This window comes from Phocoena phocoena, chromosome 14 (genome assembly GCF_963924675.1).
Source record: "Phocoena phocoena chromosome 14, mPhoPho1.1, whole genome shotgun sequence".
Classification (NCBI taxonomy): Eukaryota; Metazoa; Chordata; class Mammalia; order Artiodactyla; family Phocoenidae; genus Phocoena; species Phocoena phocoena.
Genome location: NC_089232.1, coordinates 60,814,497 through 60,830,195, shown reverse-complemented (window position 1 = coordinate 60,830,195; position 15,699 = coordinate 60,814,497). Strand labels below are relative to the sequence as shown.

Below are 15,699 nucleotides of genomic sequence, written 5' to 3'. Positions count from 1 at the left end.
AGAGGCTAAGAAAAGCACAAAGTATACATCTTATTTCCCCAACCATAAAATAAGGGAACATTAGTTCTACTAACGAGAATACTTTAACATATGCTTGAAGCAAACATAAAGGTCAAAAGAGAGAAAGCATTTAGGTGAAATAATATTGATTAGATTTTTTTGCATTTTCTTCATGTAGTTTTGCTGGTGACTGGAATACACTCAAATAAAGAAATGACAAAGAAGATCAAAAGGCCCAAATTCAGTAAGTAAAATTGCAGTTCCTCACTGGTACAAGACCTGTGTCTCCCATGTGGAGGACTGTTACACTTGTTTCAGATAATTTGGAAAGTTTGGGGTTTTTCTGTTTTGGGTTTTTTTGTGTGTGTCTTATCTCAATACTTTGCACTCAGACTAATTAGTAATGATTCTTATTTGTCATCTACTTCATTCCAAAAAGCATTTGAAATAAGGGTTCTTATTTTAGGGTAGATACGTGGTTCTACTATAATAGAAAAATTCAAAATGCACATAAAAAGACCAGGCGACACTATGTCTCTATGCCTAAGCTGGAGTAGGTATTTTTCTGCCATTCTGTCTCAATTCCCCATACCAGAAAATTCAGTCTGGCTAATGCAAAAGTCCAGCAAACCTGCCCACCTTCCAGCATGCCCTGGAATCAATGGGTAATCTCACAGAAAAGTTTCACACCCAATCAGTGGAAAGAGGAATAATTAATTTCATTTTTGGGTGATAGTTAAGGTTAGATGACAGAAAAGCCAAAATAACAGTTGCTTAGATAAGACTGAAGTTTCTGTCTCTCTCCTATAAACATAGTCTGGGCTTTTATGGGAGCTTCACAATCTTCAGGGACGCAGACTCCTTCTATCTTGTCATTCTGCTTTTCTCAATGTGGCTCTCAACTCATTGTCCAAAATGGCTACCCCAACTCCATCCATCATGTCCACATTCCAGTCAGTAGGAAGGGATGAAGAAAGGCACATACTTACTCCCTTTAAAGACAAGTCCAGGAAGTCAAATACACCACTTCTACTTAAATACCATTGGCCAGAATTCAGGGAGAATGGGAAATGTCTTGATTTCAAGCATCTGCATGCCTAACTAAAAGTAAGGAATACTATTATTAGGAAAGAAGAGAGAATGGATATTGGGAAAGAACTAGCAGGACAGGACATAAATGGAAAATCTCACACTCAAATCTTGTGAGCACACTGAGCTATCTGTATGTAAATTTGTAGACTTGATGGACGCTTAAATTAAGGTGTATTTATGAAGGACCATAAGAAAAAGACTTTAGGTATATTCAGTGCTCTGTGCTGTCTACAAAAGAAACCTCTGTATAGGCATTAGATTTAGGTGCCTTAAATCAGCAACATTAAGATTTTGAAATAAAAGAAGAGATTTGTTTCATGCAGCATTTTTTTTCTTCTGTTCCTTTAAGCCCTTTGTGCAGGACTTCCTGTTGAAATGAGACCAAAAGGGCAGCCATCCACAGCCTCCTAGTCTGAAACACTAAAAAGGAATCAGTTTTTTATTTATTCCTGTCAGGAAGGAGAGCCAAGAGAATCAGGCCAGGGGCAGATGTGTGTTCAGAACAGTGATTGGGTTAATATGGAGACAAATGCACACTCAGGTATGAATTCCTTTGGGCTGTTCCCAGTATCTTCATTAACTTGTCTACAAAAATCATAAAAGGTTCCATGATTACCATGACAACAGTTTTCAGTGACTATGAAAGTCTGTGCTAAATGACCCAAGGTCAAACCTCTTTGAGAGATCTCAAATAGATTCAACTTCTGATATGCTAAATTCTAACCTTATTCTCAAAATCTCCCTAGTGATACAGCACTTTTGAATCAATGTATGCATGAGGCCTTTTCTCTAATTAGAAACTCTGTCATGGTCATTAAATAAGGGGGGAAAATATAAAATGAAAGTAATAGGATATTCCCAAACTATGGCGATACCTGATTCTTTACCTCAGGAGTATTTCCAAATTGTAATCTATACCTTGAGGCCAAAGTAATTTTCATTTTTTCTGTTCAACCTTGTCAATCTGCCACTGGGGCAGGTGACTGATAGCAAGGGAGGCACATCGTTCATTCACTTGACAAGTATTTATTGGGTGCCGGCTAAGTACCAGGTACAGTTAGACACCCAGATACAACAGCGATTGAGACTCAGACTGTGCCCTCACAGAGCTCAAAATCTAGAGAGGCAGAAAGACAAGTCACCAGGCAGTTATGGTGTCTTATGTAAGTGCTAGGACTCGGGAGCTAAAGGTACTCCAAGAATATGGAGAAAAAAGCTATGTATCCGGGAGGGCTTCCTGGAGGAAGTGACACATCTACACTGACATCTGAAGGCCGAATAGGGATTGACCAGGCAAAGATGAGGGGAAAAGAGTGTTACAAGCAGAAATAAAAAGCATGCCTAAGCCCTGAAGAAAAGAAAGAGCTCAAAAGTAGTTCCATATGACTGAGGTATAGAGTGGGAGGCACATGTGTTGAGATAAGAGATGGAGGGGTAAGCAGGCACCAGATCGTGAAGATCTTTGTTACTGTGTCTAGGAATCTGCAGTTCATCAATGAGGGCAATGGGGAATATCTCAGTGCAGATTATTTAGGTGCAGTTAGCAGAAATCCAAGGCCAATTTGCTTAAGCAGAAAAGGAGATTTTGGCAGTACATGAGGTCGCTCACATGACATGAGGTGTCTCGCAGAACCCAAGGTGGGGAGGGCAGCTCGCACTCACTGGGACTGTACCCCAGGTGGAAAGATCTCAAGAATTGGTGTCTCTGCTTCTCTCTGCATGTCTGCCTCACTACCCACCCACCGATCCCCTGGTTCATGCAGACCATGTCTCTCAGCCCTGATCCCAAATTCCTGGGAGAGAAACTCTAACTGCATCAGCCTAGGCTGGGAGGGTGGGTTTCAGAGAAGAGTAGAATGGTTAGGGTTGTGTTAGGGAAGTAAAACAATCCTGACAACAAAACCCAACAAAAATCTCTTTGTCCCAGCATATGAAGAGAGAAGAGAGAGTACACAATATTATTAGTGAGTAAGCATTACAGATAGACATTCATATACAGGTAGGATGAAAGTATCTACCAAGTCTGGACAGAATTTCACACAAACTTATACAGTGAAGTAGAAGACAGAACAATTACAACTTCTCTTAACTCCTGGAAAGATAAATACATGGACCTCCTGAGTGTCTTTTGTATACCTGGAGACCCCTAAACTCCTTCTGGAGGTGAGTATCAATATTTGCGGATCCAAGGATCAGAAGTCTGGAGACCTTGCACTCTGCAGGTGATTCCGATGCCTGGTAAAATTTGAGAACCGCTGGACTAGACGTACCCAAGATCAGGGATGCTTACAGATGTGAATGTGAAATCATGGGTTCTCTTCAGTGTCCTCTGCCTCTTTCCTAGCCAGCCCTCAGTTTTCACCAGTGTTTATTCAGGACTAAAATTCTTCACCACCCAGAGGACTGAAGGTAAAATAACAAGGAGGAGGTCTTTTGAGAGTTTTGCCCAGAGGACAGTTTACTGACACCTACTACACACGTAGCACTACTTTCGTCTCTTGAGGACCTAGTGACCAGACATGGTACCATGAGTTGGCAGAGCCAGATTTGAAACTCAGGTCTCTGTGAGGCTCAACACCAGATGCTTTTCCAGTGCCTCCTCTCAAGCTAGCCATTTAGGAATTAAGTATCCATTGCCTAGAGGCAGATGAGGTGTTAAGATAATCAAGGGCTGACTGAATAGGAAGTAAGGTAGAAGAAATGTGGGAAAATAGAAAAAAGAGTAAATGCATGAGTTTCCTCCTTTGGCTTGGCCTGAGACCTTATGCCACACTAGTGCATCTATTCTGTCTATGCATACACTTCCTGTTACTTTAGGTAATTGTCACTTTCTCTCCTCCCTATTTCCTCTGCTTTCTCATTTTTTCTTCTCATCTCCTTTTCCTTCTTCCTATTTCTTTGGTCTACCCATGGCCCCCAGGGGCCCTTATGGACCTTGCTCAGCTCCAGTGGAGGACCTTTGGGCCAAAAAGGTAGTACATGTTGAAAATAATTTCGCATGGGGCTTTTACAAAAGGAAAAGCAAAGATGAAAAAAAAAACTGGGACTAGTTCTTAACGGCTCTACTCCTCCCACCCATACATGACCATTCATTCCAAGCTAGTATTTTGTTCTCACGTACACAGTCGCATTGGGTACAATTTTATTCTGTCACTTGGCTTATCACAGCACCTTATTTTCTAAGTCAAATCAAGTCTGACACCAGACTGCCAATTGCCTAGGGCTGAAATATTAAAATTCCATCATTACAAGGGCTTCCTCCCTCCCAGCTCCAGGCATTGGAAGCCTTATGCAATTTACAACATTCAGAGAGAGCCCCTGCATTGCTCAGTGTCCAAGCACATGTTATTCCTAGAAGTTGAGTAGCTCCATTGTTTCATGAATGGTGGGATCTTGGCAAATGTGGGGAAGCCCTATGCCGAAGATTCTACCCAGAGGGGCACCACACCAGGTACTGTTCCAAAGTGATGTTCATCCAAGGCAGCTGCTAGGGAACAGGGGCATTTCCCTTACTGGGACCTACCTGCCCACTTCCACCTTCCCAGTCTTGGAAGGTCATTTTCTCTCCATCACTCTTTGGGCTGACCAAGCCCAATCCCCTCAAACAAGGAGGTTTCTGAGCAACTAATTCCCAGAACCTTGAGGGAGAGTTGCCAGGCAACCCCTGCCCTCTCTCTTGCAACCTTGAGCTCCAGAGATAGGATAACACAAAAGTCTGACTACCTTCTTAGAATAGTAAGGGGAAAAATAAGAATAAGCATAAGTTAATGTCTTAGTAAATTAACCTGCTGTATGGTGCAGGGTAAAGTTTACCATACTGTACAGAATGAGAGTTTTACCAAGTTTCTTTACAGATGTGACTCTTTCAAGGCTCTCATTTTCCTGCTATGTTTTGGAGCCATAGATCTGACCTTACCCACAGGTACCTCACTAATATAGTCAGCTTAAACCTACTCAAGCAGTTTCTAACAAATGACCAAAATGTGGTTACATTTTTCTTGACTGTTGAAGGCTACAAATAATGGTTGAAGGGCTTAGGTATGTTCATAAAACACTTCTCCTAAGGCAATCAAGATACCTTATAGGTTTTAAGGATTAACTTCATTTATGTTAGATTCCACATTTGAAAAAGGCCTACTCTTCAACTCATGAAACTTTTAGCCCAGACTAATAAACACATCATATGTTTCCCCATAAATTATGCCCACCAACAACTCTAGAACGATCCCTGTCTGGCAGAGTGTTTGTGCTAGAGAGAGAAAAGCTTTTACGTTGTAAAATCTCCTCAATAGCTTTTCTACATGTAAGGACGCCCCAGAAGGGCTCCAGAAGCAATGGCCTTATAGCCTAAAGTGGGGTCAGATGAGATAGTGTTACACAGGTGAGAGCTGGGATGATTAACTCCAACAAATTGTTGCCTGTCCATCCTGCAAAGCCTCTGACTTCAGTGAGCACCCGATCTTGTATAAGGTAAAATAAAATTATGCAAAGGAAAGCCTTCCTGGACCCAACACCAATTGCCAACACAAAACAAACCAGTTTAGATGGCTCCTGTGTATGCTACATCTAGCAATCACACTCCTGGGCATATAGCTGGACAAAACTATAATTCAAAAAGATAAATGCACCCCTGTGTTCATAGCAGCACTCTTTACAATAGCCAAGACATGGAAACAATCTAAATATCCATTGACAGATGAATGGATAAAGAAGATGTGGGGTGTGTGTGTGTGTGTGTGTGTGTGTGTGTGTATATATATAAAATGGAATACTATTCAGCCATTAAAAAAAGAGTGAAATAGTGCCATTTGCAGCAGCATGGGACCTAGAGATTATCATACTAAGTGAAGTAAATCAGAAAGAGAAAGATACCCTATGATATCACTTATATGTGGAATCTAGACTATGACACAAATGAACTTATCAATGAAACAGAAACAGACTCACAGATACAGAGAACAGATTTGTGGTTGCCAAGGGGGAGGGCGGGTGGGGGAGGGAAGGACTGGGAGTTTGGGGTTAGCAGATGCAAACTATTATGTATACAATTGATAAACAACAAGGTCCTACTGTACAGCACAGGGAACTATATTCATTATCTTGTGATAGACCATAATTGAAAAGAATATGAAAAAGAATATATGTATAACTGAAGCACCTTGCTGTACAGCAGAAATTAACACAACACTGTAAATCAACTATAATTTAATAAAATAAAATTTTAAAAAAGATTCAACATAGTCAAAGACTTTTTAAGAAAAATGGAAAAGAGGGACTTCCCTGGTGGTCCAGTGGTTAAGAATCTGCCTTCCAATGAAGGGGACATGGGTTTAATCACTGCTTGAGGAACTAAGATCCCACATACCATGGGGCAACTAAGCCCACGCACTGCAATGAAGAGCTCGCATGCCGCAACTAAGACCCAGTGCAGCCAAATAAAAAAATTAATATTTTTAAAAAAGAAAAATGGAAAAGAATGCTTTGCAAAAGAATTTGCTACCAAGGAAGAATTAACATGATCTCGTCACTGGTGTCAGGAGAAGGAAGCATTCATCTTCAAATTTTATTTGATGATCATTTTATTTCATTAAATTAACATTTTTGCATAATCTTTTAAAAATAGAATTTTACTCTAGTTGAATATCACAGTAGAACAAAATTAAGTTTCATATCAAAACTGTTTATGCATAAGTGCTTTTATGTTATAATAATTCTTTCTCATTAACAGCCAAGAGGCAAGCTTACAACGGCCGCCTCTGATTGAAGAAGAAATTTGTTTTCCCGAAGCAATGTGGCTTGCCTTGAAAGCCACATTCACTGAAAACATGAATGGAAAATAAGAAGCAGATTATACAGTTTGAATTTGGCCTCTACATCATTGGCTTATTGTATATGACATCACCCAATAATCACTCTGTTATTAGGTCAGGCACAAGAACCAACTTAGAGCAGAAACATTTGCAGTTGTGCCTCTAAGATTCCAATGTTGCATGAAGATAGTGGCTCAAACAATACCAGTTTTGCCCAGGAACACTCTGAGATCAGTACAGCAGACACATGACCTCAGTGGGCAGCATCGAAAGGTTATCCTATCATTCTAACCATCCAGGTTTCAAACAGTTCTCTTTTCCCTGTGTCTGGTGCCAAGGGCCTCTAGGAAGGAATCCTTGGCAGATTCTGAGGTGCTCTAATGTGAGCTCTGTTGAGAAAATCATAACGGACATGAGAAGGCAAGGTAACCTTGAGGAATCATATGAGGGGGAAACAGAGCAGATGGCTGAGGAATAGGTCTCTGTGCAGTTTCCACTCAAGCAGTTCTGGGCTCCCTCAGGATCTCTGTGACTTTAGCCCAGGGTTCTCTCATTTCCACCAACAAAACTCCACTCAGGAAGGAATGGAAGAGGCTCTCTTCTTGCTTTCTCCAAATGTTCCTAGGAGTAAACCTTCTTATGACTTCTAAGTTCTCCCCCAAAGTTAATAGTGGGGATGCACCATTCCCCATCCCCTGAGTCTTATTTGCCACATCAGTGTCTTCCTGCTCCCTTCAGACCTGAGATGGACACTTCTTGAGCTGCCTTAGTTTTGACCTGTCCTCTGAAGGAAGTCTTATTTCTGCACTTTTGAGATGAAACCCAAAGAGAGATGAAAATGAATCTAGAGACCTTCAAGATGGCAGAGGAGTAAGACGTGGAGATCACCCTCCTCCCCACAAATACATCAGAAATACATCTACATGTGGAACAACTCCTACAGAACACCTACTGAACGCTGGCAGAAGACCTCAGACCTCCCAAAAGGCAAGAAACCCCCACCACCACATACCTGGGTAGGGCAAAAGAAAAAAGAATAAACAGAGACAAAAGAATAGGGACGGGACCTGCACCTCTGGGAGGGAGCTGTGAAGGAGGAAAAGTTTCCACACACTAGGAAACCCCTTCACTGGCGGAGATTGGGAGTGGGCTAGGGGGAAGCTTTGGAGCCATGGAGGAGAGCGCAGCAACAGGGGTGCAGAGGACAAAGTGGAGAGATTCCCACACAGAGGATCGGTGCCGACCAGCACTCACCAGCCCGAGAGGCTTGTCTGCTCCCCCTCCGGAGCGGGCGGGAGCTAGGAGCTGAGGCTCCAGCTTCGGAGGTCAGATCCCAGGGAGAGGACTGGGGTTGGCTGCATGAACACAGCCTGAAGGGGGCTAGTGCGCCACAACTAGCTGGGAGGGAGTCCGGGAAGAAGTCTGGAACTGCCGAAGAGGCAAGAGACCATTCTTTCAGGTTGCGTGAGAAGAGCGGATCCGGAGCACTGCCTAAACGAGCTCCAGAGATGGGCACGAGCCACAGCTATCAGCGCAGACCCCAGAGATGGGCATGAAATGCTAAGGCTGCTGCTGCAGCCATCAAGAAGCCTGTGTGCAAGCACAGGTCACTCTCCACACCTCCCCTCCTGGGAGCCTGTGCAGCCCGCCACTGCCAGGGTCCCATGATCCGGGGACAACTTCCCCAGGAGAACACATGGCGCGCCTCAGACTGTTGCAACATCATGCTGGCCTCTGCCACCACAGGCTCACCCCACATTCCATACCCCTCCCTCCCCCTGACCTGAGTGAGCCAGAGCCCCCTAATAAGCCGCTCCTTTAACTCCATCCTGTCTCAGAGAAGAACAGATGCCCTCAGGCGACCTACACACAGAGGCAGGGCCAAATCCAAAGCTGAACCCCAGGAGCTGTGCGAACAAAGAAGAGAAAGGGAAATCTCTCCCAGCAGCCTCGGGAGCAGTGGATTAAACCTCACAGTCAACTTGATGTACCCTGCATCTGTGGAATACCTGATAGAAAACGGATGATCCCAAAATTGAGGTGGTGGATTTTGGGAGCAACTGTAGACTTGGGGTTTGCTTTCTACATCTAATTTGTTGCTGGTTTTATGTTTATCTTAGTTGAGTACTTAGAGTTTATTATCATTGGTAGATTTGTTTATTGATTTGGTTGCTCTCTCCTTTTTCTTTTATATATACATTTTTTTTCCTTTTTCTCTTTTTGTGAGTGTGTATGTGTATGCTTCTTTGTGTGATTTTTTCTGTATAGCTTTGCTTTTACCATTTGTCCTAGGGTTCTGTCTGTCCATTTTTTCTTTTTTTTGTTATTTTAAAATTTTTAATAATTTTTTATTTTAATAACTTTATTTTATCCTTTCTTTCTTTCTCTCATTCTTTCTTTCTTTCCTTCTTTCTTACTTTCCTTCTTTCTTTCATTCTTTCTCCCATTCTTTCTTTCCTTCTTTCCTTCCTACTTTCTTTCTCTCATTCTTCATTTCTTTCTTTCTTTCGTTCTTTCATTCTTTCGTTCTTTCGTTCTTTCTCCCTTTTCTTCTGAGCCATGTGGCTGACAGGGTCTTGGTGCTCTGGCTGGGTGTCAGGCCAGTGCCTCTGAGGTGGGAGAGCCGAGTTCAGGACATTGGTCCACCAGAGACCTCCTGGCTTCACATAATATCAAACAGCGAAAGCTCTCCCAGAGATCTCCATCTCAATGCTAAGACCCAGCTCCACTCAACAACGAGCAAGCTACAGTGCTGGACACCCTAAAACAAACAACTAGCAAGACAGGAACATAACTCCACCCAGTAGCAGAGAGGCTGCCTAAAATCATAATAAGTTCACAAACACCCCAAAACACACGACCAGACGCAGCCCTGCCTAACAGAAAGACAAGATCCAGCCTCATGCACCAGAAAACAGGCACCAGTCCTCTCCACCAGGAAACCTACACAACTCACTGAACCAACCTTACCCACTGGGGGCAGACACCAAAAACAACGGGAACTACGAACCTGCAGCCTGCAAAAAGGAGACCCCAAACACAGTAAGTTAAGCAAAATGAGAAGACAGAGAAACACACAGCAGGTGAAGGAGCAAGGTAAAAACCCACCAGACCAAACACATGAAGAGGAAATAGGCAGTCTACCTGAAAAAGAATTCAGAGTAATGACAGTAAAGATGATCCAAAATCGTGGAAATAGAATGGAAAAAATACAAGAAACGTTTAACAAGGACCTAGAAGAACCAAAGAGCAAACAACAATGATGAACAACACAATCAATGAAATTAAAAATTCTCTAGAAGGGATCAATAGCAGAATAACTGAGGCAGAAGAACGGATAAGTGACCTGGAACGTAAAATAGTGGAAATAACTAGTGCAGAGCAGAATAAAGAAAAACGAAAGAAAAGAATGGAGGACAGTCTCAGAGACCTCTTGGACAACATTAAATGCACCAACATGCGAATTATAGGGGTCCTAGAAGAAGAAGAGAAAAAGAAAGGGACTGAGAAAATATTTGAAGAGATTAGAGTTGAAAACTTTCCTAATATGAGAAAGGAAATAGTCAATCAAGTCCAGGAAGCACAGAGAGTCCCATACAGGATAAATCCAAGGAGAAACACACCAAGACACATATTAATCAAGCTATCGAAAATTAAATACAAAGAAAAAATATTAAAAGCAGCAAGGGAAAAACAACAAATAACATACAAGGGAATCCCCATAAGGTTAACAGCTGATCTTTCAGCAGAAACTCTGCAGTCCAGAAGGGTGTGGCAGGACATATTTAAAGTGATGAAAGGGAAAAACCTACAACCAAGATAACTCTACCCAGCAAGGATCTCCTTCAGATTCAATGGAGAAATTAAAACCTTTACAGATAAGCAAAAGCTAAGAGAATTCAGCACCACCAAACCAGCTTTACAACAAATGCTGAAGGAACTTCTCTAGGCAGGAAACACAAGAGAAGGAAAAGACCTACAATAAAAAACACAAAACAATTGAGAAAATGGTAATAGGAACCTACATATTGATAACTACCTTAAATGTAAATGGATTAAAGGCTCCAACCAAAAGACATAGACTGGCTGAATGGATACAAAAACAAGACCCATATATATGCTGTCTACAAGAGACCCACATCAGACCAAGGGACACATACAGACTGAAAGTGAGGGGATGGAAAAAGATATTCCATGCAAATGGAAATCAAAAGGAAGCTGTAGTAGCAATTCTCATATCAGACAAAATAGACTTTAAAGACTATTATAAGAGACAAAGAAGGACACTACATAATGATCAAGGGATCAATCCAAGAAGAAGATATAAATAACAATTGTAAATCTTTATGCACCCAACATAGGATCACCTCAATACATAAGGCAAATGCTAACAGCCATAAAAGGGGAAATCGACAGTAACACAATAATAGTAGGGGACTTCAACACCCCACTTTCACCAATGGACAGATCATCCAAAATGAAAATAAATAAGGAAGCAAAAGCTTTAAATGATACATTACACAAGATGGACTTAATGGATATTTATAAGACATTCCATCCAAAAACTACAGAATACACTTTATTCTCAAGTGCTCATGGAACATTCTCCAGGATAGATCATATCTTGGGTCACAAATCAAGCCTTGGTAAATTTAAGAACACTGAAATTGTATCAAGTATCTTTTCCAACCACAATGCTATGAGACTAGATATGAATTACAGGAAAAAATCTGTAGGAAATACAAACAGATGGAGTCTAAACAATACACTACTAAATAACCAAGGATCACTGAAGAAATCAAAGAGGCAATTTAAAAATACCTAGAAACAAATGACAATGAAAACACAATGACCCAAAACCTATGAGATGCAGCAAAAGCAGTTCTAAGAGGGAATTTTATAGCAATACAATCCTACCTCAAGAAACAAGAAACATCTCAAATAAACAACCTAACCTTACACCTAAAGCAATTAGAGAAAGAAGAACAAAAATACCCCAAAGTTAGCAGAAGGAAAGAAAACATAAAGATCAGATCAGAAATAAATGAAAAGAAGGAAACAATAGCAAAGATCAATAAAACTAAAAGGTGGTTGTTTGAGAAGATAAACAAAATTGATAAACCATTAGCCAGACTCATCAAGAAAGAAAGGGAGAAGACTCAAATCAATAGAATTAGAAATGAAAAAGGAGAAGTAACAACTGACACTGCAGAAATACAAAGACTCATGAGAGATTACTACAAGCAACTCTATGCCAATAAAATGGACCACCTGGAAGAAATGGACAAATTCTTAGAAAAGCACAACCTTCCAAGACTGAACCAAGAAGAAATAGAAAATATAAACAGACCAATCACAAGCACTGAAATTGAGACTGTGATTAAAAATCTTCCAACAAACAAAAGCCCAGGACCAGATGGCTTCACAGGCGAATACTATCAAACATTTAGAGAGGAGCTAATACCTATCCTTCTCAAACTCTTCCAAAATATAGCAGAGGGAGGAACACTCCAAAACTCATTCTACGAAGCCACCATCACCCTGATACCAAAGCCAAAGAAAGATGTCACAAAGAAGAAAACTACAGGCCCATATCACTGATGAACATAGATGCAAAAATCCTCAACAAAATACTAGCAAACAGAATCCAATAGCACATTAAAGGGATCATACACCATGATCAAGTGGGGTTTATCTCAGGAATGCAAGGATTCTTCAATATACACAAATCAATCAATGTGATAAACCAAATTAACAAACAGAAGGAGAAAAACCATATGATCATCTCAATAGATGCAGAAAAAGCTTCTGACAAAATTCAACACCCATTTATGATAAAAAACCCTCCAGAAAGTAGGCAGACAGGGAACCTACCTCAATATAATAAAGGCCATATATGACAAACCCATAGCCAACATCATTCGCAATGGTGAATAACTGAAACCATTGCCTCCAAGATCAGGAACAAGACAAGGTTGCCCACTCTCACCACTATTACTGAACATAGTTTTGGAAGTTTTAGCCACAGCAATCAGAGAAGAAAAAGAGATAAAAAGAATCCAAATCAGGAAAGAAGAAGTAAAGCTGTCACTGTTTGCAGATGACATGATACTATACATAGAGAATCCTAAAGATGCTACCAGAAAACTACTAGAGCTAATCAATGAATTTGGTAAAGTAGCAGGATACAAAATTAATGCACAGAAATCTCTTGCATTCCTATACACTAATGATGAAAAATCTGAAAGAGAAATTAAGGAAACACTCACATTTACCATTGCAGCAAAAAGGGTAAAATACCTAGGAAAAAACCTACCTAAGGACACAAAAGACCTGTATGCAGAAAACTATAAGACACTGATGAAAGAAACTAAAGATGATACAAACAGATGGAGAGATATACCATGTTCTTGGATTGGAAGAATCAACATTGTGAAAATGACTCTACTACCCAAAGCAATCTACAGATTCAGTGTAATCTCTATCAAACTACCAATGGCATTTTTCATAGAACTAGAACAAAAAATTTCACAACTTGTATGGAAACACCAAAGACCCCAAATAGCCAAAGCAATCTTGAGAAAGAAAAACGGAGCTGGAGGAATCAGGCTCCCAGACTTCAGACACTACTACAAAGCTACAGTAATCAAGACAGTATGGTGCTGGCACAAAAACAGAAATATGGATCAATGGAACAGGATAGAAAGCCCAGAGATAAATCTACGCACATATAGTCACCTTACCTTTGATAAAGGAGGCAAGAATATACAATGGAGAAAAGAAAGCCTCTTCAGTAAGTGGTGCTGAGCAAACTGGACAGCTACATGTAAAAGAATGAAATTAGAACACTCCCTACCACCATACATAAAAATAAACTCAAAGTGGATTAAAGACCTAAATGTAAGGCCAGACACCGTAAAACTCTTAGAGGAAAACATAGGCAGAATACTTTGACCCACCTCCTAGAGAAATGGAAATAAAAACAAAAATAAACAAATGGGACCTAATGAAACTTAAAAGCTTTTGCACAGCAAAGGAAACCATAAACAAGACGAAAAGACAACCCTCAGAATGGGAGAAAATATTTTCAAATGAATGAACTGACAAAGATTAATCTCCAAAATATACAAGCAGCTCATGCAGCTCAATATCAAAAAAACAAACAACCCAATCCAAAAATGGGCAGAAGACCTATACAGACATTTCTCCAAAGAAGATATACAGATTTCTGACAAACACATGAAAGGATGCTCAACATCACTAATCATCAGAGAAATGCAAATCAAAACTACAATGAGGTATCACCTCACACCAGTCAGAATGGCCATCATCAAAAAGTCTACAAACAATAAATGCTGGAGAGGGTGTGGAGAAAAGGAAACCCTCTTGCACTGTTGTTGGGAATGTAAATTGATACAGCCAGAATGGAGAACAGTATCGAGGTTCCTTAAAAAACTGAAAATAGAACTACCATACTACCCAGCAATCCCACTACTGGGCATATACCCTGAGAAAACCATAGTTCAAAAAGAGTCATGTACCACAATGTTCACTGCAGCTCTATTTACAATAGCCAGGACATGGAAGCAACCTAAGTGTCCACCGACACATGAATGGATGAAGATGCGGCATATATATACAAGGGAATATTACTCAGCCATAAAAAGAAATGAAATTGAGTTATTTGTAGGGAGGTGGATGGACCTAGAGTCTGTCATACAGAGTGAAGTAGGTCAGAAAGAGAAAAACAAATATGGTATGCTAACGCATATATATGGCATCAAAAAAAATAAAAGTTCTGAAGAACCTAATTGCAGAAGAGGAGTAAAGGCATAGATGTAGAGAATGGACTTGAGGACACGGGGAGGGGGAGGGGAAGCTGGGATGAAGTGAGAGAGTGGCATGTAGATATATACACTACCAAATGTAAAAAAGCTAATGGGAAGCAGCCACATAGCACAGGGAGATCAGCTCGGTGCTTTGTGACCACCTAGAGGGGTGGGATAGGGAGGGTGGGAGGGAGATGCAAGAGGGAGGAGATATGGGGATGTATGTATACTTATAGCTGATTCATCTGTTATAAAGCAGAAACTAACACACCATTGTAAAACAATTATACGCCAATAAAGATGTTGAGAAAAAAGAAAATGAACCTATACGACAGAAGAGAAAGAGAGAAAAGGAAGACCTAAGCCGTAAGGTGGAATAGTTCAAATGTATTCAGAGGAAATACAAAGATAAATCATATCATTTCGGCTTTAAGTGGATGGATGGAAGATTCCTGGAAGGTTATAAGAAAACAAACTACTTCACAAATAACTGAGAAAATACTGTAAAAGAAGAAATCGTGGTTTCCATATACTCAGAGAAGAGCAGCCAGAAAAGATGCAGATGACTGCTTCTTGCCAGCTGGATTAAGACGTTACACTTGCCAATGATTTTGGCAGTTACTCTGAAATTGTAATTAGCTCACTCTCTCCGGCTGAATTTTCTGTACAAATTGAACAAATATTTGACCTTTGGCCAACTTTGTCATTGTACCCTGTTCTTCCAAAATGCATGAGCATATGTGCTTGATATCATTTTATAGCCCCCCACCCCGTGGGATGAGCTAATTCACCAAGTTTTCTAATCCAGCTGGGTGCAGATAAAGCAGCAGATCTTATTTAAGGGCTTGCCCAGGCCTTTGTAAAAACAAGACAAAGCAAAAAGTAAAATAAAAAACAAATTCTCCCCACAGGAAGGGGTGGGGTGTGTGTGTGGGGGGTGGGAATTGATTAGCCGGAAGCAAAATATT

General features: G+C 40.7%; 1 protein-coding gene across 1 annotated transcript in view; it reads left to right on the top strand.

Annotated features, from left to right (window-relative positions):
- Positions 1-15,699, top strand: part of VIT (vitrin) — a 119,148-nt gene that overhangs the window by 38,346 nt on the left and 65,103 nt on the right. The window contains exon 3 of the mRNA XM_065891027.1: positions 179-244. Coding sequence (XP_065747099.1) covers positions 179-244 — 66 coding nt within the window. The remainder of the gene's footprint in view (positions 1-178; positions 245-15,699) is intronic.